The following is a 15,380-nucleotide window of genomic DNA, read 5'->3' as shown; positions in this document are numbered from 1 at the left end:
GAAACTTAAAAATATGCACAACATTACCTACAACGACAGATACTGACTGTTACTTTACCGCATAAAACGTTTAAAAGTTTATGAAAAGTCTAAAAAATTATATAGGCAAATTTAAGAATAATTTCAGAGTTTATTTCAACAACAATAATATATATTTTACGTAAACAGAATTGCGGTCAACAGTATTTGCTTTATGAAAACGATTAGTACATATCGGTGTAATGTTTAAATTTACTAAAGCTCATAACGCAAAGTGAAACGAAAACAGGAGCGCTTATTTTGTTTAATCCTACTTATTTTCAACGACTTGTTTCATAATTTCTTGTTAAACCTCTTCCTATTTATTTAACATTTGAAGTCAATTCGTATCTAACATGCTCACCCTTTCAGTCGTGGGGACATTATAATTTTACGGCCAGTCCCACTATTCGTTAGTAAACGAGTAGTAAAAGAGTAGCACAAGAGTTAGCGGTGGGTGATGGTGACTAGTTGCCTTTCCACTAGTCTTACACTGCTAAATTAGGGACGGCTAGCGCAGATAGCCCTCTAGTAGCTTTGCGTGAAATTAAAAAAAAAATTCGTATCTAACTTTGACTTTCTTAAGTCCTCTTATTGTTAACAAATGTCATTAACCCCCGTAATAATGCTTCTGTTGTCACTGGTTTTACGGCATTGTCAATCTGCGATTAAATTTCAAAGAATATTCTTTAAGATGTAACAACCGAATACACTCACACATAATTAAACAGTTGAAATCACTTTAAAGGGAGCGTTAAGCAATAATAATTTTATTCCATATAATTACTTAGAGCGTGTTAATAAGAGTTGCTACTAGAGAAATAGTTTCAAATCGTAAATAATGGAATGTAACCAACCAAACTTTATAATTACTGGTGTGTACGATGTTTCTGTAAGTACCACTACAAACTGAATTCACATTGGTTTACAACACTTCTTTGAAAATTTTAAATCGTACTTCGTTTTCGCAATACGTAAAATCACTAATCGTAACTGAATATTGTTCGTAATATCCAGTTATTTTTTCCATCCACAACACACACAATCGATTTTATGCGTAAAAGTGTCTAATTTATCAACGTTTTGTTATATTTTCATCATCAACACCACAGGGTGGCCCGTAAGTCCCTACCCATCCATATGTTATTATAAACAACGTTATAAAACTAATGATGAGTTGAAGGCAGCTGTTACCGCGGCATTTGGAACAATAACCCCTGCTATTAAGGGAAAATGTCTCACAGAACATGGCGTCGTATAATATTATGCAGCGAGAATGAGGGACAGCACACAGATACACTGGATACATATGGATGGGTAGGGACTTACGGGCCACCCTGTATTATTGATTGCAGGAAATCAGAGAACCTAGGCGTGAAACTAAAGAGACTGTCGGAGTTTAACCAAATCCTCCTGCCACTGGTTCAAATTCTTCCTGATTTTAAAGACAACAGAACAAAAACGAAGTTGACCAGTTTACTTGGCTAAGTTAATCAAAGGGTGACAAAGAAAAGAGTACATGCTTCATTGAAATTATTGTTGACCTTTACGAACAATGACCATTTACTCTCGTCTACATGCGCTTTACAGTTAAACGGTCGGAATTTGGTGGGAAACAGGTAAGGTTTGTTCTCCCATTCTTTCTCATTGCATTACGGGGCAACGTCACAGTGAAAAGCTAGCTAACTATACATGTAAAGCATATCCTAATAACGTTTTAAATCTGAACTTTAATATATTATTAGTATATGTGTATATATATTTATGACTTTTGCTTCGTGCAAATATTATCCAAGATGAAGATCTATTAGGTTTACTTGACACAAATGTTCTTATAAATTATAAGTAACACTAAACAAATAACATTGCGAATAGCAGATGGTAGTCAAACAAATTAACATATGTATGATTTCAGAGGAAACATTAATAATCGTAGTACCTGAAACCAGTACCAGGGGACTTGATGAAGCCCTAACATAGTTGTCACGTTGCAAGGTGAGATGATTTCCTACGTGCTTGGTCCAATTTCCTTTTCGTTTGTTGTTGTTGTTTGTTTTTTTCACAATAGGTTTATTATGTTCATAATATTTTGAAACGTATCACACAATGTTAGAGATTATAAAAACTTTTTTTTTGTAAAAATTCTTAGTTAGGTATAGCTACTAAGCCTAATTTATTTTATTTGGCCAATCAGCGAGACCAAGCTATCTAAAACCAGAAGGATGTTACAGTAGTTCTGTTCGAGTAGCCAACGTCTCAATGACCAGGTGCACCCAGGCGGAGCTATCGGCTCTTTTTGTTTTTCTTCACGTGCTTTTGCAAACCAATGAGGCTAAGGCAGACCAGCAGGTGTGCAAGACCTCCAAAATGACTGTAAGCATGCACGTTTACGTTCAAGAAGTATACTTCTTTTACCGCGCGTACTAACCCCCCCCCCTCTCCCTTTACAAGTTTATACGAGCTTTTGTCTAGAAACGTTTGTCTTTCATTGAACCAGATGGTGAAATAGAAAATCAAATCACGACACGTACAGGAAAGCAAAAGGCCCTCGAAAGCTTCGTCTCCTTAGAACTGCTATAAACCGGATTCATTTGTTGAATTTCGCATGAAACTGTTCTAAGATTATATACGATAGCCTACTTTAATTTTGAAGAGATCGATTAGATAGTAGACAACTAGTTAACATCACTCATCGCCAATTTTTGGGCTTCTTTTTGTCAACGAATAGAAGACTGATTGTAGCAGTATAATAACCTGACAGCTGAAAAGACGAGCATACTCGCTGACGGGTTTTGACTTGTAAATTGTGAATCAAGCGTCCTAACCACCAAACTCCAATAAACCAGATTTAGTGTTTAGTAATATACCAAGTAAATGTTGACTAAAAATTTGATTACGTGCAAATTACATGTTAAATGTTAAAGAGAAGGCGCGATCACGTGTATAGTTAAAAAACTGAAATAAATCATAGAATATGAAACAGTACACTTTTGCTTAAACATAGAGCTATCCATCTTTGTTATTCAAAAGAATCTCAACAAAAAGCTCAATTTTTTGCTATGTTTTTAACTTACATTCAGAGATTTAGAATAGTTTTAGCAGTTAAAATGCGAGTTAGGCTAGACTAGCTTACTATTAATTATTACGCTTGTTAGTTGTTTTTTTTTTAATTTCGCGTAAAACCACTCGAGGGCTATCTGCGCTAGCCGTCCCTAATTTGGCAGTGTAAGACTAGATGGAAGGCAGCTAGTCATCACCACTCACCGCCAACTCTTGGGCTACTCTTTTTACCAACGAATAGTGGGATTGACTGTCACATTATAACGCCCACACGGCTGAAAGGGCGGGCATGTTTGGTGCGACTGGGATGCGAACCCGCGACCCTCGGATTACGAGTCGAACGCCTTAACACGCTTGGCCATGCCGGGCCTACGCTTGTTAGTAAGTTACACTGAATGTGAAGTAATGAGTTATTATTTGATTGAGTTTGTTGGTCAACTAGTAATTTGATGGAATATTCATTTTTTTTTTCTCTACGAGCTCTCCATTGGCACAGCTGTGTACCTACGGGCTTAAAATGCTAAAAACCAGATTTCGATACACGTAATGGACAGAACACAAATAGTCCATTGTACAGCTTTGTGCTTAATTTTTGATCAAACAAATTCGACAAGGAAATTAAGAGGCACATCATACGTTGTTTAAAGTGCAAGAAATTAGTAAGTACAGTGAATTGTTCTATTTACATCTATTATGATCTTAGGTCTATTGCTAAACATCAGTTAAACTAAGTTATAGGATTTATATTCGAAGAAATAAGAAACTTTTGTTAACCCTAGAATTACCAATGACCCCATTTATTTATCTTTTTAAATATATCTTCATGGAATATTTATACCTAACTACTAGCGGGTATGTTTGTAGTTAGGCGCCAAGCTGCACAATTAGTTGTATATGTTCTGTCTACTACCAGTATCAAAACCCGCTGCTTGTGGAATTTCTTCATTTGTTGTTAAGTGCAAAGTTATACAATAGGCTATCTGCGCTGTGCCTACAGTGGGCATTGAACTTCAGTTTGTAGCGTTATAGGCCTTCAAGCTTACCGCCAAACCACCGGGCGTGTGGGTTTATTAGTTGTTTAGTAACAAAAAGGTAAAATAAAACAAAGTAAACAAAATAGTTTCGGCCGTTTCTTTTCACTGAGTTTTATAAAAAGACAAAAACATAAAATTAATCAGTATAATGTGTGCGCTACACCTACAGTGAACATAAAAACAAAACAGATGTTATTTTGATATATTTTACTTATCTACAGTAGTTCCTGTATACACTGAATCCGAAACAGATGTTATTTTGATATATTTTACTTATCTACAGTAGTTCCTGTATACACTGAATCCGAAACAGATGTTATTTTGATATATTTTACTTATCTACAGTAGTTCCTGTATACACTGAACTGAAACAGATGTTATTTTGATATATTTTACTTATCTACAGTAGTTCCTGTATACACTGAATCCGAAACAGATGTTATTTTGATATATTTTACTTATCTACAGTAGTTCCTGTATACACTGAATCCGAAACAGATGTTATTTTGATATATTTTACTTATCTACAGTAATTCCTGTATACACTGAATCCGAAACAGATGTTATTTTGATATATTTTACTTATCTACAGTAATTCCTGTATACACTGAATCCGAAACAGATGTTATTTTGATATATTTTACTTATCTACAGTAATTCCTGTATACACTGAATCCGAAACAGATGTTATTTTGATATATTTTACTTATCTACAGTAATTCCTGTATACACTGAATCCTGAAACAGATGTTATTTTGATATATTTTACTTATCTACAGTAATTCCTGTATACACTGAATCTGAAACAGATGTTATTTTGATATATTTTACTTATCTACAGTAGTTCCTGTATACACTGAATCTGAAACAGATGTTATTTTGATATATTTTACTTATCTACAGTAGTTCCTGTATACACTGAATCTGAAACAGATGTTATTTTGATATATTTTACTTATCTACAGTAGTTCCTGTATACACTGAATGAAACAGATGTTATTTTGATATATTTTACTTATCTACAGTAGTTCCTGTATACACTGAATCCGAAACAGATGTTATTTTGATATATTTTACTTATCTACAGTAGTTCCTGTATACACTGAATCCGAAACAGATGTTATTTTGATATATTTTACTTATCTACAGTAGTTCCTGTATACACTGAATCCGAAACAGATGTTATTTTGATATATTTTACTTATCTACAGTAATTCCTGTATACACTGAATCCGAAAATGATATCCATTTTTTCTACATCACGTACAGATTTTTCACGAAACGTCCTATCTGCTTTTACGTGAGTTATTTTCACTGAAATATGGTTGCATTTTTTTTATATTTAAAATGTTGACACCCTCTGGCTATAGATTTCTCTAGACTAATCGCGACGTGAATCTTATCGATCGTTCTGGAACTGAAACATAATAATGAAAAAAAAATGTTCATTGTGGTAAAGGAAATAATAATTTGATCTAAGCAAGAGTTTTATCTTCCTGATTTGTAAATATTCCTTTTGTGATTAAAAAAAAAGATATTATTTTCTAAATCCGAGTAGCTGAATTATGGAAAAATCTGTTATTAAAACCAAAATAACTTTTAAAGTTTAAATTCGTAGGCTTTGTAATCACATCTCAGGGTTAATGAAGTTCATGATACCTCAGGATACATATCGATCAAAATTACAACGAATAAAAGAGGCTCGGCATGACCAGGTGGTTAATGGTACTCGACTCGCAATCTGAGTCACACCAAACATGCTCGCCCGCTCAGCCATGGGGCGTTATAATATTACAATTAATCCCATTATTCGTTGGTAACCAACAGCCCATGAATTAGAAGTGGGTGATTTTCACAAGCTGTCATTCTTCTAATTTTCATCTCTAAATTAGGAACGCTTAGCGCAGATAGTCCTCGTGTAGCTTTGCGCAAATAAAAAACAAAGGAATATTATAATTGCCTGAATTTTCCTCTCAAGTGTCAACAGTTATGAATGTTTTATTTTTGGAAATTCTACGTGTGCGTTTATTTATTTGTTGTTCAACGTAAAGTTACTTCATTAGTTGTCCGTGCCGTTCCCACCAGAGTATCAAACCCCGATGTTAAGTGTTATAATTATGATTGTGAAACACCTTTAAAGAGCCGTACTATAAGATTACGTCAGCAGGTTATTATATCATTCCAGCCTGTTCTGAATCCATGCCTCGGGTTCAGAGTCGAATTCAATACGTTCTGGTGCAGATCCACCACTCGATATTTTAAAGAAAGAAAATAAAGGCAGGAGAAAGGTTCGTCTTCATTGGAGGTAAGGTATTTCAAGTGTACCCACATATTATGTATAAACAAATACTTCAAAAGTATCCCTATAGGGGTTCTTTCTTTAGAATTGCAAACATTCAAGTCTTGTTTGTTTTCAGCGTAAAGCTACACAATGGGGATATCTGTGTTCTGTCCACGACGGGGAATCAAATTTTATATTTTTATTTAGCATCTTAAGTATGTTAACTTGCCACTAACCCATTGAAAACAACACTGAACACATACGTACGTCAGAAAAAAAAAAAAAAAAATCCTGACAAACATTAGTCATCGAACTCTAAGGCTGAATAAGATATTAAAAGGAATCTTCAATATGCGACACAGCATCGTCTTCCTCATCTGGGTAGTACTAATGTTAGTTTAACAACGTTTCTATAACCATTATAAAAAAACAAAGTCACAGTAGAATAGAACTGAATGTATCATTATTACATTTTTTTTTACATTGTTTGCTATTTTTAGGTAGGAATGCTACCAAAAATTGACCATTTTGGGCAATGGTATGTAACAGCCCTTTCCGACGCAAGATGTTAATTTTTTCAGGTCACACACACACACACGAAATTGTTTAGATTGGGATTTAGAATTTCCAAAACGGGGATATCCTTTGTTCTTAATTGCACTTAAATACAATGGAATTTGGATCAGTTTGGGGCACCAAGATTATTCAGAAAAGAAATTCTTCAACAAGTCATATCCAAGTCATGCTAAGTAAGTGCAGCATTTTGAAGCAGGTGAAATTTTACGAAATCAGAGTTCGTTGGAAGTAACTGTACACATACCCCAGGGAATAGTGTGCAGAAAATCAAGAAGGATCTCTGTCGGGAAAAGTGACAAAAGTAACGTGTATATATATAGAGATAGGTTGCTTCCACGAAAACCATAGTATACCTCAAGCAGTAAACGAAACAAGTATTCGTACTATTCCATATGAAGATATATCGGTCAAGTTGTTGGATGCAACACCTATGGATTTTTGAGCGTTTGGGCTGTTTAAACGGGCGCTGGAAAACTATTGTTCACTAGATGCCTTAAAGAAAGGATAATGGAGGAGCAGTGTGCTTCAGACATGACAACTATATGACGTAGCCTTTTGAAATGGAAACTATGCTGCAGAGCTGTTGTCGACACTATTAACATTCGTTAGAGCATTAATGAATGTGGTGGTAAGGCCTGTAACAAAGTGTTGAGGCTCCAAAATCGTTTTTAACTTAACGTACTCAACTTCTGTGATGCCAGGAACCCATGAAAGGAGTTTGAATATAACGCTAATACATTCCATAATAGTACTCTTTTCATATTATTGAAAGCTCAATGAAAGAATTAACTTTGTATCAAAATATTTACATCGAGCTACATTTTTTCGAAAGGTAAATGAGGTATTTTTGGTATTTCTGAAAGCTTGTATATTAAAACCGAATTTCGATACCCGCGGTGGGCACAAAACGTATACCTCATTGCCAAACTTTGCGCTTAGCAACGAAACAAACATTAATGATGAGACACTTTTGAGCCCTTGAGCCATTTTGTCCTTTATTAATCATCATACAAACTTGTCAATCTAATAACCAACAACGTAAGAATAAGAGCATTCGATTCCCTTCGGTGGACACAACAGATATCACAATGCGGCTTTGCTTTTTTTTTTTTTATAAACAAATAAACAATGTATTTGTTTTACATTATAATGAAGACCTAATGATAACGATTAGCAGAAGGAATAATGTTTTTATGGAAGACTCCTTTTCAAATATTTCTCAAAAGCGCAACATTTCTTAAGAAGTACGTACACAAATAAATGTGTGATTTTATAACAAACTGTTTGTTTTTTATTTAAGCATAATACTACACAATGAGCTATCGATGCTTTGTCAATGATGGGTTTTGAAACTCGATTTCTCGCGTTGTAAGTCATAGACTTATCGCTGTGTCAGTGAGGGACAACAATTACTATTATTATGCTAAATATGCATCAAAAGCTTCGAGTTTTAACTAATTTCAAAATAATTAATGGTGTAAATGTAAATTAATTTTGTACTTTATTATTAGGAATTACCAAATGAATTCGAATTAATTTTGTACTTTATTATTATGAATTATCAAATTAATTGCAAGCCATGTTACGTGATAAAATCCCTTGATGCACTGCCATTCACAATAAAAATAAAAACATCTGAATCTTTGTAACAAATTTCAAATAAACGTTTCGCATGTGCAGAGTACGTATGTTTGAACGTATATTAGAATTAAAGAATTACGCCCCGCTTGCCCAGGTGGGTTAAGGCGTTCGACTCGTAATCCGAGGGTCACGGGTTCGAATCTTCGTCGCACCAAACATGTCTGCCCTTTCAGCCGTGGGTACGTTATAATGTCACGGTCAATCCCACTATTCGTTGGTAAAAGTGTAGCCCAAGAGTTGGCGGTGAGTGGTGATGACTAGCTGCCTTCCCTCTAGCTTTATACTGCAAAATTAGGGACGGCTAGCGCAGACAGCCCTCGTGCAGCTTTGTGCGAAATTAAAAAAACAAACGATAAAGAATATACACAGTCAAATGACGCACGTGAGGGAATCAACAACCTTGAGTATTATCAAATTCACTTCCAAAACTTTCAACTCCTTCGAATTATGTCATGTTTCATAGACATTGTAGACATAAGAAAATAAAGGATTGTAACGATCAGGTGTATGTGTGAAGATTAGATAAGATTATAATATTTAATGTAAATCCAAAAACTATAAAACAACCACTCATTTTATATCTCACATTCCAGAAATTCTTAAATTTTCGTCAACACTGTTTGCCGTCAATAAATAAAAATAATAATTTTTTACAGCAAAATACTAATTAGAAACATTATTATATTTTGGAGTAAAAATACAGCTTCTTACAAAAATAATTGTTGAACTGTGCACCCTATTCAGACTGACTATATTGATTTTTTTTCTAAATTACTTAAAAGCTACTGAAAGGTATTTGTTTCGGAAGAAAATGTTCAGTTTATATTTGCATTAGTTTACTTGAAATCACATTAATGGTAAATATTTCAAAATTATTCGCATTAGTTATATTGACATATGAATGTCTGAAAAATAGAACTTTTAGTTAAATGTTTTTAATTGCAAATATTTCATGAAAATGCTTTTATTTTTAGAACACGGTCAGAAATTGTTAAATTATTAACTTCGCTCATTAAATGTTCTTTAATAGTTTACTATAGATGCCCATAAACAAGAGTTATCAACTGCGAAATATTCTCGCTTTGGCATTGCTTAGTTACGAGTACTTTAAAAAACTAATTGGCGGCCTCTATATTTTACTGCACATACAAGTTATTAAAACTTAAGTTTTAAATTTACTTGACTGATTTTCCCAAGCTGAGTCACCCGGCATGGCCAGGTCGGTTAAGGCGTTCGACTCGTAATCCGATGGTCGCGAGTTCGAATCCCCGTCGAACCAAACATGGTTGCCCTTTCAGCCGTGGAGGCGTTATAATGTGACGGTCAATCACACTATTCGTTAGCAAAAAAGTAGCCCAAGAGGTGGCGATGGGTGGTGATGACTAGCTGCTGTCCCTCTAGTCTTACACTGCAAAATTAGGGACGGCTAGCGCAGATAACCCTCTAGTAGCTTTGCGTGAAATTAAAAACAAAACAAAAAAACAAACCAAGCAGTACAGAACGAACGCTGCTACCAACACACAACGCGTCGATTAAACAAAAACTCGCATTTACGCTCAGGTAGCACAGGCACAGAAATACAGAAAAACAAAACGCAAGCTAACGAAGCAAAGAAAACAGAACCCACAGTAAACGTAACACAGCAACCACAAGAGGAAAACAGTCGGGAACAATCGTTAAAACCAATCATTGAAGCAGCAGAAGAAACAGAAAACATTTTACGATTTCATTACTGAATACGGAACATACAAAAAGACTATGTCACACCAATCAAAAACTGAGCCAAACAACACTTCATACCACTAATCCCATACATAATACAACAGTTCATGAACTTTACAACACAGATGTACAAGACACAACAATACGCCCTCCCCCCGTCCCCCTAGTGGCACATCGGTATGTCTGCGGACCAACAACGCTAGTAGCTTCGCGCTTAATTAAAAAATGACACAACAATACAAGAAAGAAAATAATGCCTGTACACTTAACACAACAGAAACAATAACATTAGATGGACATGGTCCTGAAAAGGAGATAAATAAGCGAACAATATTGAAACATACAACAGCCAACACACTAGACCGATAAGAAGGAATTATGTTACAACAGCGAAGGAAAAAGGAAGGAGTCATTTTAAATCTGACCCTACCAGGATTTTCAAAACCTAAATATCGACGCTGAAAGAAGTGAAATTTTTTACAAGAGATGGGGTGTCCCCATGGGACGATTTTCCTCAAATCTGGCCTGGATCCGGATCACTTTGAAACATTTTTATAATGGAGATATAGGCCTTTTTTTTTTTTAGTTTGTTGATAATAGCTGTGTAAAGAGTGATCGGATTAGGACCGAATTATAGGCGCTTATCGAAACCAGAAATCACAAAATTTGTGGCGGGACAAGAGTACGCAATCTCTGTGATTGATCGCGTTATTATTTGCATACTGCGTTTATGAACAAGTGGGACGATTTCTGTTAAGATTATAATTTATGCTTAATTAAGGTGTATAAAATAATATCACATAAAAGTTATTCTAAATTACATTTTAACCTTTATTATCCAAAGTTTGATTGTTTTTTGAATTTCACGCAAAGCTACAAGAGGGCTATCTGCGCTAGCCGTCCCTAATTTAGTAGTGTAAGAGTAGAGGGAAGGCAGCTAGTCAAAACCACACACCGCCAACTCTTAGGCTACTCTTTTACCAACAGATATTGAAATTGACCCTCACATTATAAAGTCCCCACGGCTGAAAGGGCGACCATGTTTGGTGCGACGGGGATTCGAACCCGCGACCCTCAGATTACGAGTCGAACGCCTTAACATTCCAAGGTTTGTTTAAAAGACCTTTAACTTTTATTAGTTACACGTGTTATTTCACTTTAAGTAACTGCTGAAGACTGAATCTGTCAATAAATACCCCACCACCACCACCAGTGGATCAGCGGTAGATTTAGGGGCTCACGAGACTGAAACCTCGTGGTGAATACAGCACAGGTAGACTATAGTGTGGCTTTGCGCTTAACAACAAACCAAATTTCCAGAAGACAAAAATATAACGAAAGTGCTGTAAATGCTAAATGTTTTTTTTCTTTCTGATATTGTTTAAAATTTAATAGTTTACACTCGTAAGTACGTATGATATGTTAAAACGCCACCTAGTGTTTACGCGTAAATTTAAGTGGAAGAAGATTTTACTTATTTTGTTTTTCTTTTTTTACGCACTTTAAATACCAAACCAGTCGTAAACTGGTAACTCTTGTAACGTTCATATTTCTTATTTAACACTGAAGTGCCCTCTAGTGGCACAGCGGCATGCCTGTGAACTTACAACACGGAAACTGGGTTTCGATACCCGTGGTGGGCACAGATAACTCTTTGTGTAGCTTTGCGCTTCACTACAAAAGTACGCTGAAGCTCTCGTGTTTACATTGCTATTTATTTAGAAGACAACACTGTTGCTTATGTTCACAGTGGCAATTGCAAAGGTAGAACGAAGTTTTTGTTACTATCGTCACGAGTCAGTGCGTTCTAGACTGGATTTTGCTAGTTCTAACTGGTAAATCCAATAGATTCGTGGCGTCACTCAACGGATAAAAAATTAACGAACGTTTTTATGTCATTTCTCTTAAACAATATAACAGCAACAACAGAAATTGCTTTCCCTCTTTAAACAAACTGACAATGAAAATATAAATATAATTAAACGCTTATAACACGTTAGCTCATCTAATTAATTTTTAAACGTTTAATTTCCTCATAAAAGTGCTTCCTGGTGGGTGGATTTGCAATGTTAAAATACGGGGTCTTGATTCCTTGTGAATGCAGGGCAAATGTCTGTTTGTTTAGCTTTTCGGTAACATAAATAACACAAGCCTGCGATAGTTTTATTGACTTCAAATTTTTACATATTCTTCCATAATATGTTATACTGAATCCGGTTTGTTTTGAATTTCGCGCAAAACAACTCGAGGGCTATCAGCGCTAGCCGTTCCTAATTTAGCAGTGTAAGACTAGAGGGAAGGCAGCTAGTCATCACCCTTCACCGCCAGCTCTTGGGCTACTCTTTTACCAACAAATATTGGGATTGACCGTCACATTATAACGCCCCCACGGCTGAAAGGGCCAGCAAGTACGGTGTGACGGGGATTCGAACCCATGATCCTCGGATTACGAGTCGAGTGCCTTAATTACCTGTCCATGCCGGGCCTCCCTCTGAATTCTTACCACGATTATACACTTTCGAAATACTAAATGTTTGTAGCCGGGAGTGACCAGTTAGTAGCTTGACCGGCCTGAGAATACAAAATTTGTGTATTAGTGTGTCTATGTTTTTAATTACAACGCTACATCGGGTTATCTGCTGTGTCCACCGAGAGGAATCTAACCCCTGATTTTAGCGTTGCAAATTCAAACATTTAACACTCTCCCATCGGGGGATTTTATAATATTAGATACCGTACGTAAGCGATTTAAGGTGCTACACGATAGTTGTCATAATGTAGGAAAAAAACTGTCACATTATTCATTTCGTCAAATTATTCCATAATTTATGTTGAAACTTCTTTAGACGAATATCATTCTATTAAAATGTATCCAAATCAGCTCGTGTTATTCCAAACGTCACTGAAACCAAACCGAAGACAAATATTTGTTTTCACTACTGGATTCGAAAATAAATATAAACCAAAGCCATAACGTATACATCTTTGTATTTAAGGAAATTACAAATGGTATCTGCCGCCAACCACAATCCACACTGAAGGATTGACTGTCCTACAACGTGTTATGTGGATTGGGAGATATTTTGCGATATCGCAAAGATTCGGGATACTCTTTGATCAACTGATTAGTGGGATTGACCGTTACATTATAACACCCCCACGGAATATTACACATTTTATTTCATTAGAGGTGATTAAACTTTGGAATATTACAGATCCTTGTTTCATTAGAGGTATTTAAACTTTGGAATATTACAGTTCCTTGTTTCATTACAGGTGATTAAACTTTGGAATATTACAGTTCCTTGTTTCATTATGGGTGATTAAACTTTGGAATATTACAGATCCTTGTTTCATTAGACGTGATTAAACTTTGGAATATTACAGTTCCTTGTTTCATTATAGGTGATTAAACTTTGGAATATTACAGATCCTTGTTTCATTAGACGTGATTAAACTTTGGAATATTACAGATAAATCATAGTGTAAAATTAATTCGAGATACAATAACTAACCATGGTGTAAAAGTAGTCCATGTTACAATAGCTAGTTTTGACTTATGATGATATCCAGTTGATTTCTATGGCGTCACTGAACTTTGTGTGAGAATAGTCCGTGGTACTACAACTGACCATGGCTGCTGGTGATACCCAGTTGATTACTATGGCGTCACTAAACTAGGTGTGAGAATAGTCCATGGTACTATAACTGACCATGGCTGCTGGTGATACCCAGTTAATTACTATGGCGTCACTAAACTTTGTGTGACAATAGTCCATAGTACTACAACTGACCATGGCTGCTGGTGATACCCAGTTGATTACTATGGCGTCACTAAACTTGGTGTAAGAAGGGGGGCTTTTCTTATAGCAAAGCCACAACGGCTATCTGCTGAGTCCACCAAGGGGAATCGAACCCCTGATTTTAGCGTTGTAAATCCGAAGACATACCGCTGTACTAGCGGGGGACTAGTGTGAGAATAGTCCACCGTATTACAACTGACCATGGCTGCTGGTGATACCCAGTTGATTACTATGACGTCACTAAACTTGGTGTGAAAATAGTCCACCGTACTACAACTGACCATGGCTGCTGGTGATACCCAATTAATTACTATGCCGTTACTAAACTTGGTGTGAGAGTTGCCAATGGACTATCTGTACTCTTTCCACCACAGATGAAGAAACTCGATTTTTTAGCATCGTATGCCTGAAGACCTACCACTGAACAACTGCGCTGTCGTCTTTTTTTAATATCTTTTTTATTTTCAAACCAGAAACAATGTTTTTTGTATGTTTTAATATTTTACGCACTTATTAATACTCATTTATACCTGAATATATTGTTATTATTTTCAGAATTGTCGTATTTCACCCATATTTTCCATAGACACGACTCTGTTATCGGACTGAAAACAATCTTTTAAATTACATTTTTTTTTTCGGTCAAAGAATTCTAGATAAAAAATGTGGGTAAATTTAAAAGTGCCTAAGCATCTTCCAGAGTATGAGTCGGGTACGTCTGACATAAAACAAGATTAAATATACTTATTACTTACTAAATCATCCCCCCTTATTGCACAGCGGCATGTCTGCGAACTTACAACGCTAGAAACCCGGTTTCGATACCTGTGGTGAGCAGAGCATAAATATCCAAGCGTGTAGCTTTGTGCTTAACTACAAACAAACAAATACTATATCAAAATGCAGTGGCAAATTCAACATGTTATAAGTGACTAGCAATAATTGATTTTAGCATTATAAATAAGTTCTATTATAATTTCTTTACGATACTAACAATATTGACTTCTGTCAAATGCAGGTGAAGTAATAGAATCGACGGAGGAAAAGAACCAGCCGTGTAGCTATGAATGGGCTCCAGGAGGAAGGTACCCACTACAATTTTTTATAGTACAACTTACATTTATATTAATGTCAGTAATCACCGATAATAAAATGTGATAAGCAATACGTCCTTATACTTACATATAGACACCGGGGAAACGCATCCCCTAAGAATTTAGTTTTTGTTTTTTATACTACAATTTA

The 15,380-nt window shown here is 35.6% G+C and overlaps 1 protein-coding gene and 1 long non-coding RNA gene across 3 annotated transcripts in view; one reads left to right on the top strand and one right to left on the bottom strand.

Annotated features, from left to right (window-relative positions):
* The window catches only part of LOC143252606 (uncharacterized), a 93,901-nt gene extending 91,513 nt beyond the window's left edge, over positions 1 to 2,388 (bottom strand). For both annotated transcript variants that reach the window (XM_076504982.1, XM_076504984.1), the window contains exon 1: positions 1,958 to 2,388. Coding sequence is in view for 1 of the 2 variants with exons in the window: in XM_076504984.1 (XP_076361099.1) it covers positions 1,958 to 1,996 (39 nt within the window). In the remaining variant the exon portion in view is untranslated. The remainder of the gene's footprint in view (positions 1 to 1,957) is intronic.
* Positions 1 to 15,380, top strand: part of LOC143252608 (uncharacterized) — a 75,547-nt gene that overhangs the window by 53,409 nt on the left and 6,758 nt on the right. Inside the window, exons 3-4 of the long non-coding RNA XR_013029075.1 lie at positions 6,298 to 6,417; positions 15,154 to 15,220. This is a non-coding gene — a long non-coding RNA (uncharacterized LOC143252608). The remainder of the gene's footprint in view (positions 1 to 6,297; positions 6,418 to 15,153; positions 15,221 to 15,380) is intronic.

Source organism: Tachypleus tridentatus, chromosome 6 (assembly GCF_004210375.1).
Source record: "Tachypleus tridentatus isolate NWPU-2018 chromosome 6, ASM421037v1, whole genome shotgun sequence".
Taxonomy (NCBI): Eukaryota; Metazoa; Arthropoda; class Merostomata; order Xiphosura; family Limulidae; genus Tachypleus; species Tachypleus tridentatus.
Note: the sequence above shows the minus strand (reverse complement) of the source record. Positions and strands in the feature narration are given on the sequence as shown.